This window comes from Triturus cristatus, chromosome 12 (genome assembly GCF_964204655.1).
Source record: "Triturus cristatus chromosome 12, aTriCri1.1, whole genome shotgun sequence".
NCBI classification, from domain to species: Eukaryota; Metazoa; Chordata; class Amphibia; order Caudata; family Salamandridae; genus Triturus; species Triturus cristatus.
Genome location: NC_140595.1, coordinates 242,442,072 through 242,463,175, shown reverse-complemented (window position 1 = coordinate 242,463,175; position 21,104 = coordinate 242,442,072). Strand labels below are relative to the sequence as shown.

The 21,104-nt window shown below is 42.1% G+C and overlaps 1 protein-coding gene across 1 annotated transcript in view; it reads right to left on the bottom strand.

Moving 5' to 3' along the window:
* The window catches only part of CFAP45 (cilia and flagella associated protein 45), a 513,786-nt gene extending 494,327 nt beyond the window's left edge, over positions 1-19,459 (bottom strand). Inside the window, exon 1 of the mRNA XM_085639403.1 lies at positions 19,342-19,459. Coding sequence (XP_085495529.1) covers positions 19,342-19,344 — 3 coding nt within the window. The 5' untranslated portion in view covers positions 19,345-19,459. The remainder of the gene's footprint in view (positions 1-19,341) is intronic.
* Positions 19,460-21,104: the final 1,645 nt, after the last annotated feature.

Sequence of the window (21,104 nt, the reverse complement as noted above, 5' to 3'; positions counted from 1 at the left end):
ACCTCGCAGTTTTACGGCTACCTGCAGCTGTGCCATGCTCTCCACTCGCACATCCCAGAGGGTACCTCTATGCCGAATACAGCCTACCTGAAGCCCAGATTATGACTGGTAATCTGGGGAAAGGAGGGATCTCTCGTATCTACTGCTCCCTCACAAATAACACCCCCAACACACTGTCAAGGCTCAGAGACAGATGGGAGGGATGGCTTGGGTCCGATGACGACTGGCGGGATGCACTAATAGCCCCCAAAACAATCACAGCCTCAGCGTGGCTTCATATGGTCCAAATATACTACTTACAGGCCACTTATCTCACACCTCTACGCCTCCACCGCGCTGGGCTTCGTCCCGAAGCATCCTGCCCACACTGCAAACACCCACAGGCTGATTTCTTCCATATGGTGTGGCTTTGCTCTGTAATCACACGCTTTTGGGAGGCAGTGGTAGGGGAACTTACTGAGGTCCTTGGCTGGGAAGTACCGCTCAACCAAATGGGAATTGCCGAGTGGCTGGACAGCTCTCGAGCCGACAAACTTGTTCTGACCACAGCCCTGATGGTGGCTAAAAGAGATATCGCGTCAAACTGGCTGAACTCGACTGCCCCAGCCAGGTCACGGTGGTGCAGGGGGGTGGATTGGTGCACAGCACAGGAGCGGCACATGTACGAGGCCAGGGGACGCCTGAAGAAATACGGCAGGGTGTGGGGTAAATGGGTGGGGGCGATAGAAGTCTAATGCTCTCGTTGGGCAATCGCGAGATGTGGTGTATTATTGTTTATTAAGTACATGTACAATGCCTTAAGGACACTATGCTCCTCATGTGAGCTGAGATCTGAGCTGGCCGTTGATCTTTTTTCTCATCACGAATGTCTCTTACAAAAATCAATTAAGATGGTTATCAAAAAAAAGATTTCGTAAAGGTGGGGTCAGTAGAAGGAGTGATACTGACGTCACAAAGTGCGGCGCTGGTATTGGACAAAGCAGCGGGCGTGTATCGAGAGCAGATTGTAAAGGGAGGGTCAGTAGAAGGAGTAACAAGCATTGGCATAGCCAATAGGTCTCGCCTTTGGGACCTTATAAGTGTTTAGCCATGCAACAGTTGCATAACTAAATACTTATAAGGTCCCAAAAACGAGACCTATTTGCTATGCCAAGCAGCCGTGCGGCCGTGAAAGTGAAAGTGATCCCGATCAAACAACAAAGCGGCCCTGCGGCCGTGAAAGTGAAAGTAATTGCGGTAAACCGCGGTGCGCGCGCCCGCGCACATGCACTGTAGCTCTAGGCTGGCCTGGTAGCACTTTTTGGAGCCCTCTCAATAAGTCTCGCCAGACCAGCGCATGCGCTGGGTCACGCGAGACCTAAAAAACTGATGTCACAAAAGGCCGCGCTGGCATTGGTCAGACAGCAGGTGTGTACAGAGCTCTGATTGGTAAGCTAGTGTGAGTCGCGTTGACATTAGATAAGATTGTAGTTACGTAGTGAGCTGTGATTGGTCAGTTGGTGTGAGTGACGCTGGTATAGGACAGAATTTAGCAAATAGGGAATGGAGAATTACGGAGAAGTTTTGTTATTTTGTCTGTTGAGACATACTAATAGAAGAGTCTGAAGATGGGTTTGATAAAAACAATTTAAAAATTCTTTAAGAAAGACAAACAAATTGTGACTAGAGAGGGGATTCTGATTCCACCCCCAAAAGCGCCTGCCTCTTACATGATGATGGAGCGAGGTTATCATATGTGTGTTTGGTTAGAGAACTGGATGAAATATACGAAGGATGATGGGATGTTAGCTTTCCCTGACTATGGTACATTTAATGTGAGAATTTTACAGAATTTGAGAGCTAGAATGAACTCACTAGAGCCAAATTCAAGACTTACTCAGTATGAAGCGTTGGAAGAATGGGAAGTAGAAGCTTATGGGCGAGAAAAATATCCAAGTGGTAGAAGATTCAAAGGCTTTATGCCTAGGTATCTATTTGAGAGGCGAGAAGATCAAATGAAAAGATGGAGAAGAGCTGTAGTGACCGAGGGTCTATATCCAGTTTTGACAGTAGGGAATCAGACAGGTACTAAGTGTAAGGAAAAGAAGAAAAATATAGAAATGTCTGTAGAAGGCTTGGATGAATCTGACGATGAATTATTAGAAGATATGATGACTAAAAGACCTCTGCTATGTGAAGAAAATTCAGGGGAGGTGATTCCAAGGACCCCACAAATGGTAACTCCATTGACTCCTCAATTTACCGAAAGAGCTAGAATAATGTGAGAAAATGAAGTGAGTTTGATAAATAAAGCCAGAACGGAACAGGTACAGAAAATAAATCAGTTAAATCTGAATGCAGAAGCTTTGACAGTGCCAGTGACAATTGGTCCAGTGGTTCCATTATTTGGAGAAAAATCGACTTTGCCAAAAGTGCACACATTGTCAGTTCCAGGAAGTAATGAAGGAGTGAAGTAGTGTCAGTAACAAATGAAAATAGACAAGGTGATCAAAAAAACACACTGTTAGACCTACCGGTTGGTGACTTATTAATAGAAACCAGAGGAGAAGCATTCAAATAGACCCAAGAAAAATAGGGCCACATTTTACTACAATAGCAGGGAGTTCAGCAGGTCCCGCTCCAGAAGAATTAACTAATTGGATAAAAGAAATGACCAAGGCAAAAGCTCAACCACATGTGAGCCAATTGAAAGTAGATTTAGAGGAGATGATTATTGGAATGGTAAGTCCAGATAGACTATGGACATACAGTGATGAAGAGTTACTGTTTTTGTGTAAAAGTATTACTTGGAGAGGGAAGAATTTTCATGAAAAACTATCGGAAGTTGCTAGTGAGTTTTATGTAGATATAGGAAAGTCAAAAGTGTTGCAGAAATCGTACAGAATGGCATTTTCTGACAAGGATTTAGAGAGTTTAAATACATCAGGGAGACGATTGCAGATAAAAGAATTAATGAATATTTTGAAGAAATGGGGAACTGTAGAATGATGGAGGAGTAAATGAATGGAAAATAAAGAAGGGACTACTGGTAAAGGAAATTCCATGTTTCCGTTAAAGGAAACCGAGCAAGTTGAAAGGGCATGTCCCATGAGAGAGGTTCCAGGTGGTGGTGGATATGTTCATTTACCATGGACAAGACAAGATATATTGTAATTCACAAATGATTTCCCCAGATTGCGAGAAAAGCCTGTTGAATGGTATAAACAGGTGGACAGATTTGTAAAAGTTTCAATAGTGTTGTTGAAGGATTTAGAATGTCTTTTTGAAATAGTGGCTCCGGCTGATTTGTGGACAGAATGTAAAATTACTGTTGACTGGCTGCAGATGAATATCCCAGGGATGCAAAAACAGGTGCACCATATGAAGAGGTGATGAAGAAGTACCATCAGGTCATTACTTTCTTGAAAGGGAAGAGTTCCCCTAAAGAAACGGATTGGGTTAAGATTGACAGGACGACCCAAGAGCCTAAAGAATCAGTTCACGCATATTATGAGAGATTGCTACAGGTGTTTAAGCAGTACAGTGGGTTTGAAAATATTGGAGATAAAGATATGGGACATTTTGTGTATCGATTTGTATATGGATTGAAACCAGAGATTAGTGCAATGATAAAGCAGCATATGCTCTGCTGGCAAAGTAAGTCAATAGATGAAATGTTGAGGTATGCAAAATACTGTAGTGATGATATTGATGCAAGGCTTAATACGTTAAAGGAGAACATGGTGTGGGCACAAGTTAAGATGGCAGAACAGCAACAGGAAAATAGTAACGTGCAACAAAGTCAGAATCAGGTTGGTCAGGTAAACAGTGGAGGTAGGGGAAAATTTAAAATGAGTAAGGAAGAAACTAAAAGGAAATTTCCTTGTCATGCGTGCGGAAAGTTTGGACATTGGAAGAAAAAGTGTAGATCTGGACAAAAGGGTAATGAAATAAATCAAAATTTAAATCCACAGATGCAGAATGAGGTGGTTGGGAATCAACAGCAGCAGCAGCTGCATGTAGTTACTCCACTGTTAAAGGTGCCACAACTTCCCATACCCTGTAATGTGAATGCTCACATGAAGATGTACAGTGCAAGTTCAGGATTCCGAGGAGAAGAGCAGTTTGGTAAGAATCCACTAGTTTAGCAGTATTCGGTGCGTTGCAATGAGAGTGATTCGGATTCATCTCAATGACGGTGCCTGAGAGGGGAGGAAAAGTGTGTACTTGGCGCATCTTTAGCGGTAGATCAGTCAGGTCCATTTGTTGATGGAAAGGTGGAAGGTAAAGATATCACCTTCTTGTTGGACACTGGTGCTACCCGTTCTACTGTGAGAGCAGCAGAAATTCCAAACCAACCCATCTCGGGAGAAACTATCCAAGTTGTAGGCGTTGCAAAAAAAACATATCAGAACTCCTGTCACAGCCAGATAGAAGTTCATATTGGAAACTTCAAAGACATGCATCGGTTTGTGGTATGTGATACCAGTCCTGTTAATCTCCTGGGTAGAGATTTGTTGTGCAAAATGAATTGCACTATTTATTTTACACCGCATGGTGTTGCATTTATGACACCTGATCAGGATGTTGAATACAAAGTCATGATGGCCCAACGAGGGTCAGAAGTGAGTGAGCTATACTCACTGCTCACTGAGGAAGATTTTTTCCTGAAGAGGTAAAAGGTACAGTGAGATCAGATGTGTGGGATTTTTCAGGAAAAGAGATTGGGTTCAGGGGTGTGGAATTTTTTTTAAACTGTACTTGTCCAAGGGACAAAGAGATACAATAATCTGCTAGCCCTGTAAAGAAATCCACTAGTCCCACGTTCTCTATAAAACTAAAAGCTATACAGACTAGCAAGGACTCATTACTAGTCAACTATAAAACCCAAAGTAAACTTTACCCTCTCTGCCTCTTTGCTCTTGCAAACTCTTATTATAAAGTATTACCTTCCACACTGTTTTCTTGCTATCAGCAATAAAACATTTGTCTGTCCACTAACTTGCCATAGGGCCCATACCAATTCCACATCTTCATCATAGGGTTCATCACCCGTCTGTTCTCTTTGCTCACAACAAGGGCTTAACACACTTACTGTTAAAGTACACTACTCCCTTACTACAAATATACCCTCACACTATATTCATTGGAATGGATATCCATATCACTACCCATCTCATGAACTTCTCCCCACTCCCTCATCACAGGCTCTGTACCCCTTGCACATTTCACTACAGGTTCTCCTCCCCTCTTAGAAGAGGTTTTATTCCCTCTCCAGTTTCACCATAGGCTTCATCCCTTCCAAACCCCTCTCTTGTCTACTGTTGCTACCTTGCCTCAGCTTATCACAGGCTGCTCAGTCTTCTTTACCCCCCTCTGCAATCTCATCTAAGCGCTCTGAGCAATCCCGTTACCTTAACCATCTCACTTTGCTTCCTGCCTTCCAGCAGCCCTGCTAACTGCCTCCACAGTAACCCTAGTAGTAAAGACATGTAAAGAGCAGCACAGGTCGAGGCATTTACATGTAGACACTTATTGTGACCAGTGTATTGATGATAACGCAGTGATGGCAAAGAAATGTGTCTGTTTCAGATTTGTGCAGTAAGGGCAATAGAAGGGAGTGGCAAGGAGCACGATGACTGGCCATGGAGGAAGGAGTCAAATTTGAGAAGCCTGGACAATACAGCTCCGAGTGGATATTTCAATAGCATAATACCCGACTCAATGAAGGGAATGTTAGGAGACTCACAGATTGCACTGAGGCAGACCTCAAGGGGCCAGGCTGGATTGAGCTGGATAGAACAGACACCCGCGCTGTGAATTGTTGAAAGAATCACCAGGCAATATTCAAGAGAGGAGGGCTGGCTAGGTATTAGGGTAGGGATACCTGGAGATGCCTGCAGCAAGATCCAAGGACTAAATTGAAGAAGAACTAAGACAGAAGGGATCTAGTACTAGGAAAAGACACACAGGTTCTGGAGAAAACCTTGGGGAATTCAAGGGTAGAAACACCAGAGGATGTTGTAGGGAAACAAGGCTGGCAACAGAAATATAAAGGCAGCAAAACCATGGAGTCCAGTAAATAGAAGGTCAGGACAGAGGGAGAGAAGGTGACGAGATGACAGCACAAAGAAAGAAAACAGAGTTGTTTAGGCAGAATCAGCAAATTGGCTAGATGGCTCAGTGGGTTAAGATTTACTTCATACAACTGCTGTGGTCTGCACACTGTGAGTTCAGGTTTTGGCAATACATTTTTTGCTTTCCCTCCATTTAAGGATATCAAATTGAGTACTATTACATAAACAATAATTAGCTCTATCATTTTTAGTGCTAAAAACAGAAGGAGATTATTAAGCACTATAAATAAAACCAAATTATAGGAAGGGATGGACTGCAGAAGCAGAAGAATAGGTATGGTAAAAGTCATCAGTGGTACAAAATAAAGTGGAAACTTTGTTGGAAGAGCCGTGTCCAGATCAGAGGGAGAAGTGCCAGAGGACATAGGTCAGATAAGCACTCGGAAATCACCTCTGGTGATTAACAGCGCTGTACAAACAAACCCTAAATATAATAATCTTAGTCAGATGAAGATCAGCCATATAGCCTGGAGGGCAAAGGGAGCGATGAGAGCTTTTGCTTGTGATCCAGTGAGGAGAGGTAGTCTATAGAAGAGGCAAATACACGAAAGCAAGATGTCTTTGTGAGCCCTAACTCCCTGCTCTTAACTTGTAAGGTCATGAGCAGTACTGGAATTGGCAAAACTTTACTTTGAGATCCCATACACTGGGGGATCAAAGTGGCCAACAAAAAGATGATGAAGTCACACGGGGCGGAGTCCTGAAAAGCAGTCAACTTGTACATTTTTTTTTTAAACTTAAAAAAATTGGCACCAAGAGGAAACATGACAAAGTCTGTTCTGGCTTAATTGGTTGCAACGTCTGCATTTTAAAATATTTTATGGGGTTAAAGCATGTGCTGCTGCAAGCTCTGTGTGCCTAGTAAATCTCAGGGAATAATAATAATAACTGTAAGGAAACTGGTGGTTAAAGCACTTGCTGGAGAGATCTGTCTTTTGTTAAAGTAGCATAGAGTGTTAATGTGTGTCCTCACTCCTGCAAGGCACATCAGGTCACATGCAGATGACAGATTATTATGGTATGTAGACAGGGAAGTGGGACACTGTTTTATTACTTGCATCTCATAATTTGTATTCTTTCTAATATAGCACAGTGAGCTATAAACGGGTATCAAGCACCTGCATGTAAACTGCAAGACATGGGTTTAGAACCTTGTTTGTTCTCAATCTGTTATTATAAGGCTGCTAAAAAGTTTTTTTGAGCATTAATAATGGACCATCCCAGGCACTGTTATATTTTAAACCCCAACTTTCAATTTCTACCAGCTATACAATCGTAGCATATAATCCCTACCAGTAAAGACTGTTTGTGACACTACACACTTGTATGATTAATAGTCAGTGTATAATGTGTGTGTGATCTAAAGCGCTCTGACACCATACAGTGGGATGAGTAGCGCTATGAAAGTATTACATTTTTTTAAAAATTAGGAAGTGCTATTTAATTTGTTATACCTGTAAACACCCATACGTACTGATACAGCTGAATTTTTTTACAGTGCATGCATATGTGTTACATATAGGAGCTGTAGAAAATCAAAAACCAGCCTCCGAATCGTAGCTTTTTTTTACGTAAATGATAACAAGATGTGTGCCTTTGTTTCCCCATTACTTTGGCATTTAGGTGTTAGGATCTAGATAGCGTCCACCCAGGATTATACTCGAACATAAGGAGGGATGATGGCACTTTAAATGTTCTCTTAGTTTTGTGCTCACGTTGGAAGAGAATATTACAAAACCCTGGCAGGGCAATCTCCGTCATTTATCCTTCTGAGGTCGCTGAATCGCATCCTATAAAGTAGTGATAAAGTCTGCTTTTATAGTGCTTGAAAAGAACACAAGTGAAGTGCGAAGCACTATAATAACAACAAGTACTGGCTAATAGGGGAGAACTTGTGAACGACTGGGATACAACAACACTGTAGAATGTGGTGCTAAAAGTTCAGTGAGTGGTGGGCAGTGGCGTAGCAAGGTCAGGTGGTACCCGGTGCAGAAAATTTCTTGTCACCCCCCACACACATTGAAGTTAATGAAAGAAGGAAAAATAAGATACTTACAGTTGCAAGTGTTATTTTTGCCATTTTGTCATCTACCTCAGTGATGACATCCGGAGAGGCCCGAACCCACCGCAGCCCCCTTCCTACGCCGCTGGTGTGGGAGGAAGAGAGAGGCTGGGCACTAGCAACTGAAGGATTCAAAGCCGATATGGGGGCACTAGAGATCAGCTTTAGGCGGGCATTGAGGATTATGGTGCGGCATTAAGCAGAGGATGTATTTAGAGAAAATGATCCAAATACCTGAGGAAAGTGGGGGAGAGAGCGCTGGTCAGACTTCTAGTGTTTGGCCCGGGGAGCCTGATAATCCCCATTATAGTCTAGGCTGGTGCTCAGGGTAAGTGAGCCACTATGGTGAGACACAAATTGTAGCAGCTGATAAGTTAGGTTACTTGAACGGGAACAGAATACAGTGAAGTTAGGAAACTGGAGAAGACCGGGAGAAGAAGGAGGAATAGGCAGCTTAGGAGACACAGTGGGTGCACTAATCACCAACAGCGAGCTCTCAGTGAAGAAAAGTCAGTACCACCTCCATTGGGAAACATATGCCTTTAAGACAATGTAGTAAAAGAAGCATTGAGCATTTTGTCTGCCGCCTGAATATGCCTCTGCTTCCGTAAAGGTCTATGAGTAAAATACAGTCACACGATCTTTTTTTATTTATTTTAAATCACCCTCTTTATAATTTCAGATTGTTAGCATGTATGGTCGAAGCCACAGTGAGGATGTCAAATAATTAGATCCTGTGCGGTGCTTACTATCGGCTCATCGTTGTGCCAGCAGGGGTAGGTGAAGAATGAGGGGCCTCTTCTGCTCCTTATTCTGTTCTCCTGTTGTTTTTTGCCTAGGCTTCGTACGCCAGCAGTTCTCCCATCTCTCTTATCTCCACCATATATTTCCAACAAGCCCGTTATTTTCGGTCGGTCTTCAGAGCCTACTACGCAAATTAATAGATCTCATCCCCTGGACAGAAAGGGCTTTCCTGTGGAAAATGGCATCACGCATGCCTTCAGATGGCAGCATGCAATTTTCTGCACAATAAATAGAGGAATATCCCAGCAGTTCCTTGAATCGGGGACTTCGGAACGCTATACAAGTGCATCAAATACTTCCTGCATTATTGGTTTTAAGGCTCTCTGGTGCTATTTCACACACAGCTGACTTCAGGGGCTTTTAAGCAGTGAGAGTGTATGTTTTATCAGAGAAGTACATCTGATATCTGTAACCCATTATGTAATTGAGGGCGTCCAGTGTCACCAGAACCTCCTTGTTCAGCTTCCCTTCAACTTCAGCTCGCAGGGCTCCTCTGACTTCGAACTATTTCCGAGAATTTGTATACACAGCATTCCTGTCCACTCTCAAGGACTCATAACGTACGACATGCACCTTCCCTGACCCCGCTCACGTAGGCCTCTACCCAGAGGCGCAACTAGAGCCACATTTCGGGGGGGGCTGAGAAAAAATTTCGGGGGGGGGGGCTGAACTTTAAGCAATAGGCAGAGTGGAGCTGCAGGGGCTCTTCGGAGGGGTGAAACAACAGCGAGGCCTCATTAACATGCAAATGGTCTTTTAAAGACCTGTGAAGTGCTCGGGTGCGGCTGCTTTTTTGCCCGGGAAGGTGTCTCATCCCGGGCTGCCACACACGACGGGGGGGGGGGGCTGAAGCCCTGTCAATCCAATGGGTGTTGCGCGCCTGCCTCTACCACTGCAGGGGAATCTGCCCAGCACCACTAGTGGCTTATCTTTATTGTTTAACAATGAGCGCATGTTCTGCAACTTTTAGCACCCGAAAGCATAACTAATATGGGAGTCGGCATCGCTAATTGGCATCCTTGAAGTGTGACCTCTCGGATTGACAGTGAGCACAAAGTTTCTCACAGCTGCAGCCCCGCTTAGCTTGGTTACCGTAATTACCTAAAAAAAGGCGCATTTACAAAGATTTCCGATTCCGATCTGAAATAACTGGTTTGCGATTATATTAGATGCACAAGGGTTAAAGAGAATGTCTACTTGTCCGGAGGACTAAGTAGACAATAAAACTTCTTGTCCGCAACAAGAATCCTCATGTCCAGGGCGTCGGGCGATACAAATTCCCCACCCCTGTGGGTTAATGAAACATGTAGATCAAATTCAGATTACAGTAAAGGATGGTGCTGTATATCTCAATACCCCACAGTACAAAATGAGTCCAGAAGTAATTGCTGGAGTCACACCTGTAATTGACCAAATGATTGAACAGGGGATTCTAAAAGAAATAAAAAGCAGTCCCTGTAACTCACCCATTATTGGAATTAAAAAAGCCTTATGGAAAATAAAGAATAGTTCAAGACCTGAGAAAGGTGAATAAAATTGTAGTGCCATGCTGTCCAGTAGTGCCAAATCCAGAAGTAATTATTTACCAAATTCCCTGTGATACTGAGTGGTACACTGTCATTGATTTATGTCAGGCATTTTTCTCCATTCCTTTGCACTCGGAAAGTCAATATTTATTTGCCTTCCGGTTAGGAAACCATGTCTTAGCATAGTGCCGAGTTCCTCAAGGGTACACTGAGAGTCGTTTGATCTTTAATTAGATCTTGAAAAAATGTTTGGAGACTATGGTTATGCCTGAAAATTCTGTTTTGGTTCGTTATATTGATGACCTACTGGTGGCATCAAAAACACGAGAAGCATGTGCATCAGACACAATTGCTTTACTGAACCATTTGGCAGAAGGAGGACATAAAGTGTCACCCTCCAAATTGCAATACTATAGACAGGAAGTTCAGTATTTAGGTCACAAGATTGAAAAAGGGGTCAGAAAGGTGACGCCAGAGAAAATCAGTGTGATTAAGAAAATGAATCCACCCAGAAATCAAAAAGAAGTGTGAATGTTCTTGGGAATGGTTGGATACTGCAGACAGTGGATCTGTGGTTTCTCATTGATTGCAAAACCTCTACAGAGGTTGACACGAAAGGATGTGAAAGATCCAATTGTGTTAGATGAGGAGAGTATCGAATCTTTCTCCAGATTCCGAAACAGTCTTAGTCAAGTGCCTGCTTTGGGAATGCCAGATTACCCTAAAGAATTTGCATTGTACTGTTGTGAGAGAGATGGATGTGCACTTGCAATTTTAACTCAGAAACACGGAATGGCACGACGTTCAGTGGCATATTTTTCTGCTACCCTGGATTCAGTGGCTGCAGCATTACCAGGCTGTTTAAATGCAGTAGCCGCCACTTGTGTAAGTCTGGAACAAAGTGAAGCTATTGTGATGGGTTACCCAGTAAAAGTGTATGTACCACATTCTGTTGAGATCCTTTTAACTCACACTCGGGCTCAACACATGACCTCTAGTCGGTTGACTAAATATGAGAGAGTGATTCTAGGTGCTAAAAATGTAACAGTGGTGAGGTGCACCACTGTGAACCCTGCTACTTTGCTACCAAATTCAAGATGTGAGGAGGTGAGAGAGGAAGCCGAATATGATTGTCTGGAAGTGACAGAACTCTGTACTAAGCCCCGTCATGATATAGAGGATGAAACTTTAGAAGAATCAGATTGTGAACTGTTTGTGGAGGGATCTTGCTTGAGAAATGAAAAGGGTGAATTGTGTGCTGGTTATGCTGCCTACACCTTAGCAGGAGCACTAGAAGCATCCTGTTTGAAGAGGGTCAACTCCGCTCAGGTCACAGAGTTGATTGCTCTGACCAGAGCATGTAAATTGGCAAAAGGTTTAAAAGTAACCTTAGTCAGGCATCGTACATGACTTTGGTCAGCTATGGATGCAAAGAGGACTTTTGACTTCCTCAGGTTCCCCAATTCGGAATGGGAAAACTGTAAAGGAATTATTGGATGCTTTGCAGTTACCAAAAAGAACTGCAGTTGTAGTTTCAAGTTTCAAAACTTTATTCGGATAATAATAATCCATAAAAGCACAAGATACAGTAAACATTGCAAATATACAATATGCAGATATTTACAGAATAAAAACAATAATTCCTGCATAATTTAAGACATAGTTAAACGAGCACGAATCGCAGTTTTTAAAAGGAGCCCACACGGAAAACAAGTTCATGAGCATCCAGGGTCAATATCATCGAAAGTGCGAGGTCCAGGCTAATTGGTAGGCAAAAGGTTTAAAAGTAACCTTAGTCAGGCATCGTACATGACTTTGGTCAGCTATGGATGCAAAGAGGACTTTTGACTTCCTCAGGTTCCCCAATTCGGAATGGGAAAACTGTAAAGGAATTATTGGATGCTTTGCAGTTACCAAAAAGAACTGCAGTTGTAAAATGTGCTGCACATCAATCAGGAGATGAAAATGTGACAAAAGGCAACAGATACGCAGATCAATTAGCGCGTTTCTGTACACAAAATACGATGGCCATAAACAGATCAATTGAAAGAGGAAATACCGAATGCCACCTTATGCTCACAGCCACATTTGAGACTTGGGATGAAATAAGGCAAATGCAGGAAGAGGCCAGTGATAAGGAGAAAGAAGAGTGGAGTAGAACAGGTTGTAGGAAAAATGTACAAGATGAAGTATGGGTCTATTATGATGGAAGAGCAGTATTACCAGACTCTTTACTTTCTCACGTGGCCAGGATGTACCATGGGATGACACATGTTGGAAGAGATGCAATGGTTAGACTGTTCAATCAGACATGGTATAATCCAAAGTTCAGGGTCATCACAGAAAGTTTATGTCAAAGGTGTGCGATATGCCAAAAATAAAACCCAGGAAGAAAGACAGTGGTAAGTTGGGATGTAATTGGGAAAGCAGAAGGCCCTTTCACTAGACTTCAGATTGACTTTATTGAGTTAACACCATGTAACGGACTGAAATACGTCCTTGTCATTGTCTGTTTGTTTTCTCGCTGGGTAGAGGCCTATCCAATGAGAAGGAATGATAGCCTTACTGTGGCTAAGCTGTTGTTGAGGGAACTGATCCCTAGATTTGGTTTTCCAGTCACTTTGGAATCAGATAGAGGATTGCACTTCAATAACGAAATAATTTGGATTATTTGTGCAGCATTAAAAATTGAGCCTATCGACCAGAAGCATCTGGTATTGTTGAAAAGATAAATGGCACAATAAAATCAAGATTAGGGAAGGTATGTGCATCCACAACACCGAAATGACCTGACACCCCATGTATTGATGAGTCTTAGAAGTAATTCTGACAAAAAGACTGGATCAAGCCCCCATGAAGTGTTAATGGGAAGAGCCGTGAGACAAGCATACAGTCCTGCGAACAAACTGATGAATATGTCTGATGATCGTGTGCTAGATTATTGCAAAGGACTGGTTGATCTGGTGTGTTCTGTGTCTCGTCAGGTTGGAGGAGATGCCACAACGACACAGCGGAACCAAGCACATGATTTAAATATTGGTGGGTGGTCCTAGTCAAGAAGCATACGAGTAAAACGTGCCCAGAACCCCGATGGAGCGGCCCTTACCAGATCATATTGGTGACGACCACAGCAGTGAAGTGTTTTGCCTTACCAAACTGGATAAATGCAAGCCATACCTGCCTAGTCCCAAGTCCAATTGAAAGACCTGAAGAACAGCAACTTGAAAATCAAAATCTAGAACCAGCAGCTGAAGTGTGGGAAGCTGAAGAGTCTGGGGTGACGGATTCTGATGAAAATTTTGATGATGAACAGCCAAGCACAAGTCAAGTAAAATGGACACCAGATACTGGGACAGAAAAGACTGCTGTTGAGTCAGAAGAAGGTGAGGTTGCCGTTGAGCCACAGGAAAGTGAAGCAGGTGTTGAGACAGAAGAGAGAGAAATAGCTGATGAAACAGAAGCCGGACCAGAGGAAGGTGAAGTCACAAAGGAGCTAGAAGAAGGTGAACTTACTGATGAATCAGAAAAGAGTGTAGAGCCTACAGAAACAGAAATACAAGAAAAACAGATAGAAAGGAGATTAAATAAAAGAAATTGTGAACAAAACACAGAAGGTGAAAGTGTAATACAGAAAAATAGACCTAGAAAAGTAGACAATTAGCCAAGTGGAGCAAGAAGACTAAAGTATAAAATAGTAAGGAGAAGATTGAGGAAAAGACCAGAGCAAAGTAACAAAGTCTCAAGTCAAACAGAACAAGAAAACACAAGAAGAAAAACCCAAAAATCAAAAAGAGCAAGAATTCCATGTAGAAAGTACAAAGCTCGAGAATGGACCTACATCATACCATAAGAATTGGAAAGTTTAGGTTTAAGCGGAGAACACAACAGTAGTGATATTGAAACGAAAGATGAGAACAAACTGAGACCACCTTAAAAGTAACTGTAAAGAGATTAAGGAGAAATTCTGTCAGATTTATTTGAATCAAAGACTCAAGAGAGACCAAAAGGACTAAAAATAAAAAGGGGTGAAGAAGAAAGTCAATAAGCGTAGGATTACACAAAATCTATTTTTAGAATTTTTATTTAGAATAGAATTCATATAGATTTTCCCAGATTTTTAGATTGTAGACTAAGAGATTGTTAGATTTTTGTATTTTTGTAGTATATCAAAATGGCAGGAACAGAAGTGACTGAACAACCTAAATCTAGTCTAAAACGTAGATGTATTAAAACCTTCTTATGTAGTGTTTTTCTATTAACAATCATATGGGCCCTGTTAATTGTTGTCATACCCACTTTTAACCCCTTCGCCGCGGGGCAAATTCCACCGCGGTGCGAGAGGGGGCGGCGTTGGGCGTGGCACTCCCGTACTCAGGACGGCTCCTGGCCGTCATAAATCACGGTGGGCTTGTGCTCATGACGCCGGGAGCCATCTGAACTCCGCGGCAGGTGGGGAATTAATACCGCAACGTTCGGACGGCTCCCGGTCGTCATGAGCACACGCCTACTGTGACTCATGATGGCCGGGAGCCGTCATGAGCACTCAAGGAGTTAATGTAAATAACGTTGGAAATAATACTAATGATGTGTCCATTGAGGAAATGAAAGATGTTTCTAAACAACCTGTGAATACTAATAAGGAACAATTGGATGGAAGCATTCTCCATCAGGACAAATCAATTAGCGCTTTTTAAAAAAAAATTTAAATAAGTTTTTGTATGAATATACTAATACTATGAATGTGAGTGATTGTTATGTCTGCATGAAATTACCTTTGTCTGTTTCTGAAGGTATAACATACCATCACCTTTCACTAACATATGGTGTGTCATGTAGTGTCCTTAGTAGCCTATTTTACATGACAGGTAAGCTGAAGTATCAATATACTGATATAGATTTAGTATTCTCAGAAGTACCAATTGTACGGGAACTAAATAAAGTAGTAAGTGGTAAGAATGCACGCTATATGGGAGAATTGTTCCATATCACTAAACCATTAGATGTAGAACATGCCAACAAAAATAATCCAACAATTGCATATTGAAGAAAAGCTATTCCTGGACATGGTAGAAAATAGAAGGGTAAGTTTCCAGAAGAAAGCCGATGAACAGATACCACAGGCACCAACTTGGGCATTTAGAGAGGTAAATTATGAGAAGGGTGAGACATACGCTGCGATGTCCCTGGAATAGTCACAGAAAGGGAAAACAATGTTTATTTAGATCAAAGACTAACTATAATAATTATTTCATTGGCACTAGTGAATGTGAGCATACTTTTCAAATTACTGGAGGAGGGGGATTAAAGGGTGGAACGGATCCTGTTTTCCCTGGGATATATTATGTGTGTGGCAAGAAAGCCTATTATAGGTTACTTGCACATTGGTATGGGAGCTGTTATTTTGGGATTGTTTTTCCAAACATTTACCATGTAGACCGTGAGGACAATAGTGTCAATGAAATAAAACAAGGACTAATACGTACAAAGACAGCACGTTTTTCGGAAATAGTAGGTGATAGCTTTGGTGCACTGATACCCTCAGTTGGAGTTGTTTTAAATTCACAAAAAATTCGAAAATTGTCCACAGTGGTTGACCGTTTATCAACAGATACTGCTGGTGGTTTCTTGATGATTGATACCGAAATGGTGGCAATCAGATCAATGGTTTTGCAAAAATCGACTTGCCCTTGATATTCTTTTGGCAAAAGAGGGTGGAGTCTGGGCATGTCGAAAATTCAACACTGCTGTACTTAAGTCCCGGATAAAAGTAAAGGGATAGAAGGATATATTAGAAATATTACCAAATTACATAATGATTTAACCCAACTGGAGGTTGTCAATGTTGGGAGAACCTTGGTAAGAGTTTCTCTGTGGTTAGTAAGTGGTTTTCTACTTTTGGAAGTAGTTTATTAGGGAAAATAATAAAGCCAATACTTTCAATTGTAATAGTAGCTCTAGTAATATTAACAGCATATAGGTGTTGTAAATGCATAAGAGAAAGAAAAGATACAACAAACAAAAAGAATAAAAGAAAAGGAATAAAGAGAAAGAGAGAAGAGATAGAGTTAGAGGAGATAAATGAAGAATACTATGAGAGGATGAAAAAGCTAGATGAGAGTGCCATAAAAGAAGAAAAAGAAAGTTAAATATAGATAAATTGAAAGGTGGCACTCGGTATTGGGAGTATTTATGATGGCTCCTAAAGCCATCAGAGGGGAGATTGATGGAGCGGTATTCCGCAAAAGAAACCTGCTCAATTGAAATTTTAAGAACAGACCTATTAGTACAGAGGTGAGTTCTTAAAATTCTTTACTACGTGCAAAGATATTGGTCACAAATTGCAACCAGTATTTTGTGGCAAGTAAATAGTACATGTGGCCCTAGACATCTGCCTCCTATATGACAACTGACACAATCTTTGCTACAATAGTGGCCAAGGTTAAAGTGTGCCATGATCATGATTGAACCAGGCCATTCCTCATTACCTCTAACACACTGCCTCTCACTAGGCAATTACCTCCTGGTAGAGACTGATAGAAAGTGCCATTGCAAACACAGAGTTCAGCCCTATTTGTACTCATCTCCTAATGGGTGAAACTCTCAAAAGGATGCAAATACCATGTATGCCCGTCAATGAAGGTGGGTGTCAGTCCTGGAGAATGTCAGTTTTTGGGACTGGAGTTTGAATTGTCACCTGAACCCTCTAATATGGAAGTCGCATTCAGCCGGTCGTTGGTTCTTAAACAGCAGCACCTCGAAGTTTCTCAGAATTGCAGTTTTAATTTTCCAGTATGAGTGCGAGCCTATAAGAGACCCAGTGTGACGATTTCTGTTGGATATAAAATAACATAGGACTGTCTGAAGGTGATTCACCTGGCATAGGAATATGGAGGCACGTAAAGAACCCATGAAGATATGGGGAGTTTGGAGGGATCAGGTACTAATACTGGAGTGTGATCTCTGGAAGGCATTTGTATAGTATCCTTCTTTAGTGTCCAAGTCAGAAAAGGAAGTTATTCAGTCACTGAAATGACCAGTCATTTTTTTTTTCTGGAGCGCGAACTTGACCCGAAGGTATCGGGTATCAGAGCGCTTTACATAGCACCAGTTGCGTTACATGAGTAATTTGCAGAGGTCTATTGCTTGGAGGTGATCATTCACTGCTGTGTCGATTGTTTGGATAGACTTCAATTAAGTTAAATTGATTAGGTCGGTTGCTATGTACGATTAGTTACTGAGATGTAACGTTTTTTTGATAGGGGTGACTTGCCAGGGCGCAAGCAATCTCGGTATATTTTCGCATACGTTACTGGAAGGGGGGCTTGGGGGGGGCAGACGACCGCAGGGAGGTCCCCCTCCCTGGGCAGTTTGGGAGGGGGCGGGGGGGGGTGTGCCTTGGCTTGCGCGGGCCATTTGAACTTGGGCTACATTTTTTGTAGCCCAAAAGTAGCCCAATTATAAAGGTCTTGGGCGCCTGCTCCCAGCCACCATTTTAGGTTTGCTGACCTGGTGGCTGGGAGCCTGGCTATTGGTGTTTTTTGTCCCCCCCCCTTTCCCACCCACAAAAAACACGTTTTTCCATTTGGTTTCCCCCTTTTTTGTAGTTTTTCCTATTTTTCTGTTTTGCTTTACCTTCTTTGGGAATTTTACGGGTGGTTTTTCTGGGACAGGTGCGCAGGGGTTTTTTACTATGTATTTGTCGCTTGGAGCAGGTGCAGTGCGGGGGTTATGTGAATTTTGACAGTTTTGCCAGAGGTTGGTTGATTTATTTGTTGAGTTGGGTTATCGACAGGGAAAGGATAGGTTGGTTAAGTTTAGTTCGGTTCCACAGTTTGGGTGATCGATAGCTGTAAAGGGGCAGGCAGGGGAGTTTGGTTAACGGAAGGTTTGTATTTAGAGATTTTTGATGGGGTTATACAGGAATGTAAAGTTTGATATTGTTGTAATGTTGTAATGTACGAGCGGGGGCTGGTTCGAAGAAAATTAGGGGAGGGGGCGGGTTGTGGGGTTAGGTATATGTTTTATCTAGTGAGGTTTAGTTTTGGAAGGCTGTTTGCCAAGGTTTTTAAAATTGTAATGTGCACCTGTTCCAATAGAGCGGACTTTTTCACACAAAGTCTTTGTCAGTGGCCTGCCTCCCAACCCCCCCCCACACCCCCCCCCAACCCATCCCTCCCAAGTGCCATTGCAGACAAAGTAAGTGGGGATCAAGGCAGAAGTGAGTTTAGCCAGTAGAGGACGTCATCCGTTACTACAATTCCAGTCACTGGTGGCCCAGTGATGGATTGGGGTACTTCGCAGGGGTCGTGTCAAGGGGGTCCAGGTACTTTGATGACCAATTAACTGTACACATCAGCTGCAAACACATAGCACATGTTGCTTACGCAGATTACCTCGCAGATATAAAAGCCCCTCTGTTTCGTCGGGGCACCGTGAATGGTAGGACTGATGGGGGTCACAGCACAGCTGCACAGCTGCACCGCTGCCTTGTAGATAGATTCCCATACATGATTTAACGAAGTGCGACGTTATTTTTCGCGACACCACAACAAATTTTGAAACACTGTAACATTTCACGTTTCTCATTCGAAGTACATTGCCCTTTACATTGCGTTCTTATCTTATTTGGAAATTGTATGTAAACAAATGACATGCTTGCGGAATACCCCCACCTCTAAGGAGAATCGATCTTTCTTGGTTAATGTGACTGTGGTAAGCGGCTTTGTTCGAAGGCTGTTTGCCGCCTCGAATACAGCCGAGCTTGAAACTACGAACTTCCTCGATGCCTGTCTCGTCCATACCGGTATACCTTACATCCACAAACACATCTTACCATAGCTTAGGCTGGTTTGCTTTCCTCTGTCACTTTCCCGACTTCCCCTCTCTCAGTGCACACCGATACTCTCGTGCCGCAGACAGTTTGTTGATAGGTCTCCATGGTAACCATGCAGCAAGCGCCATAGAAACAGCGGAACTAGAATGAAAGAGCACAAGCAGGCGAGGCGATGTAGTGTTGTATTGAGAGAAATGACTGCCATATTGAAACGTAGCGTGTTCATTCTCCAATTAACAGCGCGGGTGGATAGACTGCCTATTTTCAAAAAGATCGACAAATGTGCTATCTATGTACGAAGTTCAAGAGAGATCAATATCAATATGCAGTTTGAGAAAATACACCTGTATGTATATCACTGTGTGTAGGTGTATACGTATGAAAATGTGTATTCTTTGTGAGAGAAAGATAAACACATAGATTAGTATACTTTTATTGGTATAAGAGAGGAAAGAAAATTAATTGGCATAGTAACGCTTGCTTTGAATATATAGTGATGTCATTGCTTAGTCCCTTCAAAAATGGCCACCTCGCTGAGATACATTTCTGAATGGTTGGAATTCTTTCAATTCCAGGCCTGCTTGTTTTTAGAGTGAATCAACAGCAATTAAAAGAAATGAAAAGTACTAATCACAGAACTAGAGTATGCGTAATGCATTGGTTTCGCCTATGATGAATTAATAAGCTGTTTTATCAATCACCTACCAGGACGAAGGAAAGAGCTCCTGGCAAGTATCTCAGGAGTGTAAAGAATGTGGCATAGGGGACAGAGCTGTTGATTTAAGAGCTGGAGATACTGGTTTGAGTCTAAGCAGCTTAACATCCTGTGAGTCTAGGCAAATCGCTCAGTTTCTCCAGGTGATAAGTTGCTCTATACAAATCTGCTGCAAGATGAAAAATCAGAAAGGTGCAAAACTTTATGAACAAATAGTTCCACTAAACTAGATGTTAACAGTATTTTGCCAATGGGAAACTGATAAGAATAGAACTGGAGGAAAAGTACGTGGCAAGCATAGGAACCAATGAAAAGCCAGGAAAGAGAGGGAGCAGGATGTAAGTTCCTTTTAAGTTTATATTAAAAACAATAGATTTCACAAGGCAAGCTCTGTGCAGGTGATGGAGCGGGTAATACAAAATTTTGTATACCCCCTATTCTGCATGATTATACTAATTAGAATAATCAATTAATTATAATACTATTAATGTGTTTGTGTGAAGTATAATCAACATTACTAATGTACGAAATATACGTGGGATTTGCATTTTGCATGGCTAAAATAATTTGTAATTAACATATGTACGCATATTAATACTAAGAAAAATAGAATATCGCATGATATATGTTGCTTTTGTGACGTTATCGTAATGTTGCACCAGATGACATCAATGGGTGAATATGAACGCTTTAAATGTCGCCATACTCTAGATAATTACAAGCACATAGGGGAATTAGTGAGGGTTTAACATTTTATTCATTATTTCTATGTATTAATTACTTTCTGTGTTTGTTTCGCTTAAGTTGTCCTTTGGGCCTAAAACCAAGATGGCCGATAAAATGACAGGACGAGATGGCCACCATTCCACGAGGTTTCGGGCGAAGTGCGCCTGCGCCAATCAAATGTACCATTGGCCTCGACATGACCTAGACTCATTGTGCCCAGGCAAGGTCACGACGGGAAGCCTGCCAAGTATCTCGACAAAAGACTTTTATAAAAACCGGATGGAACATGTAAAATGACCTAACCTCATGAACTGTGTGAAAC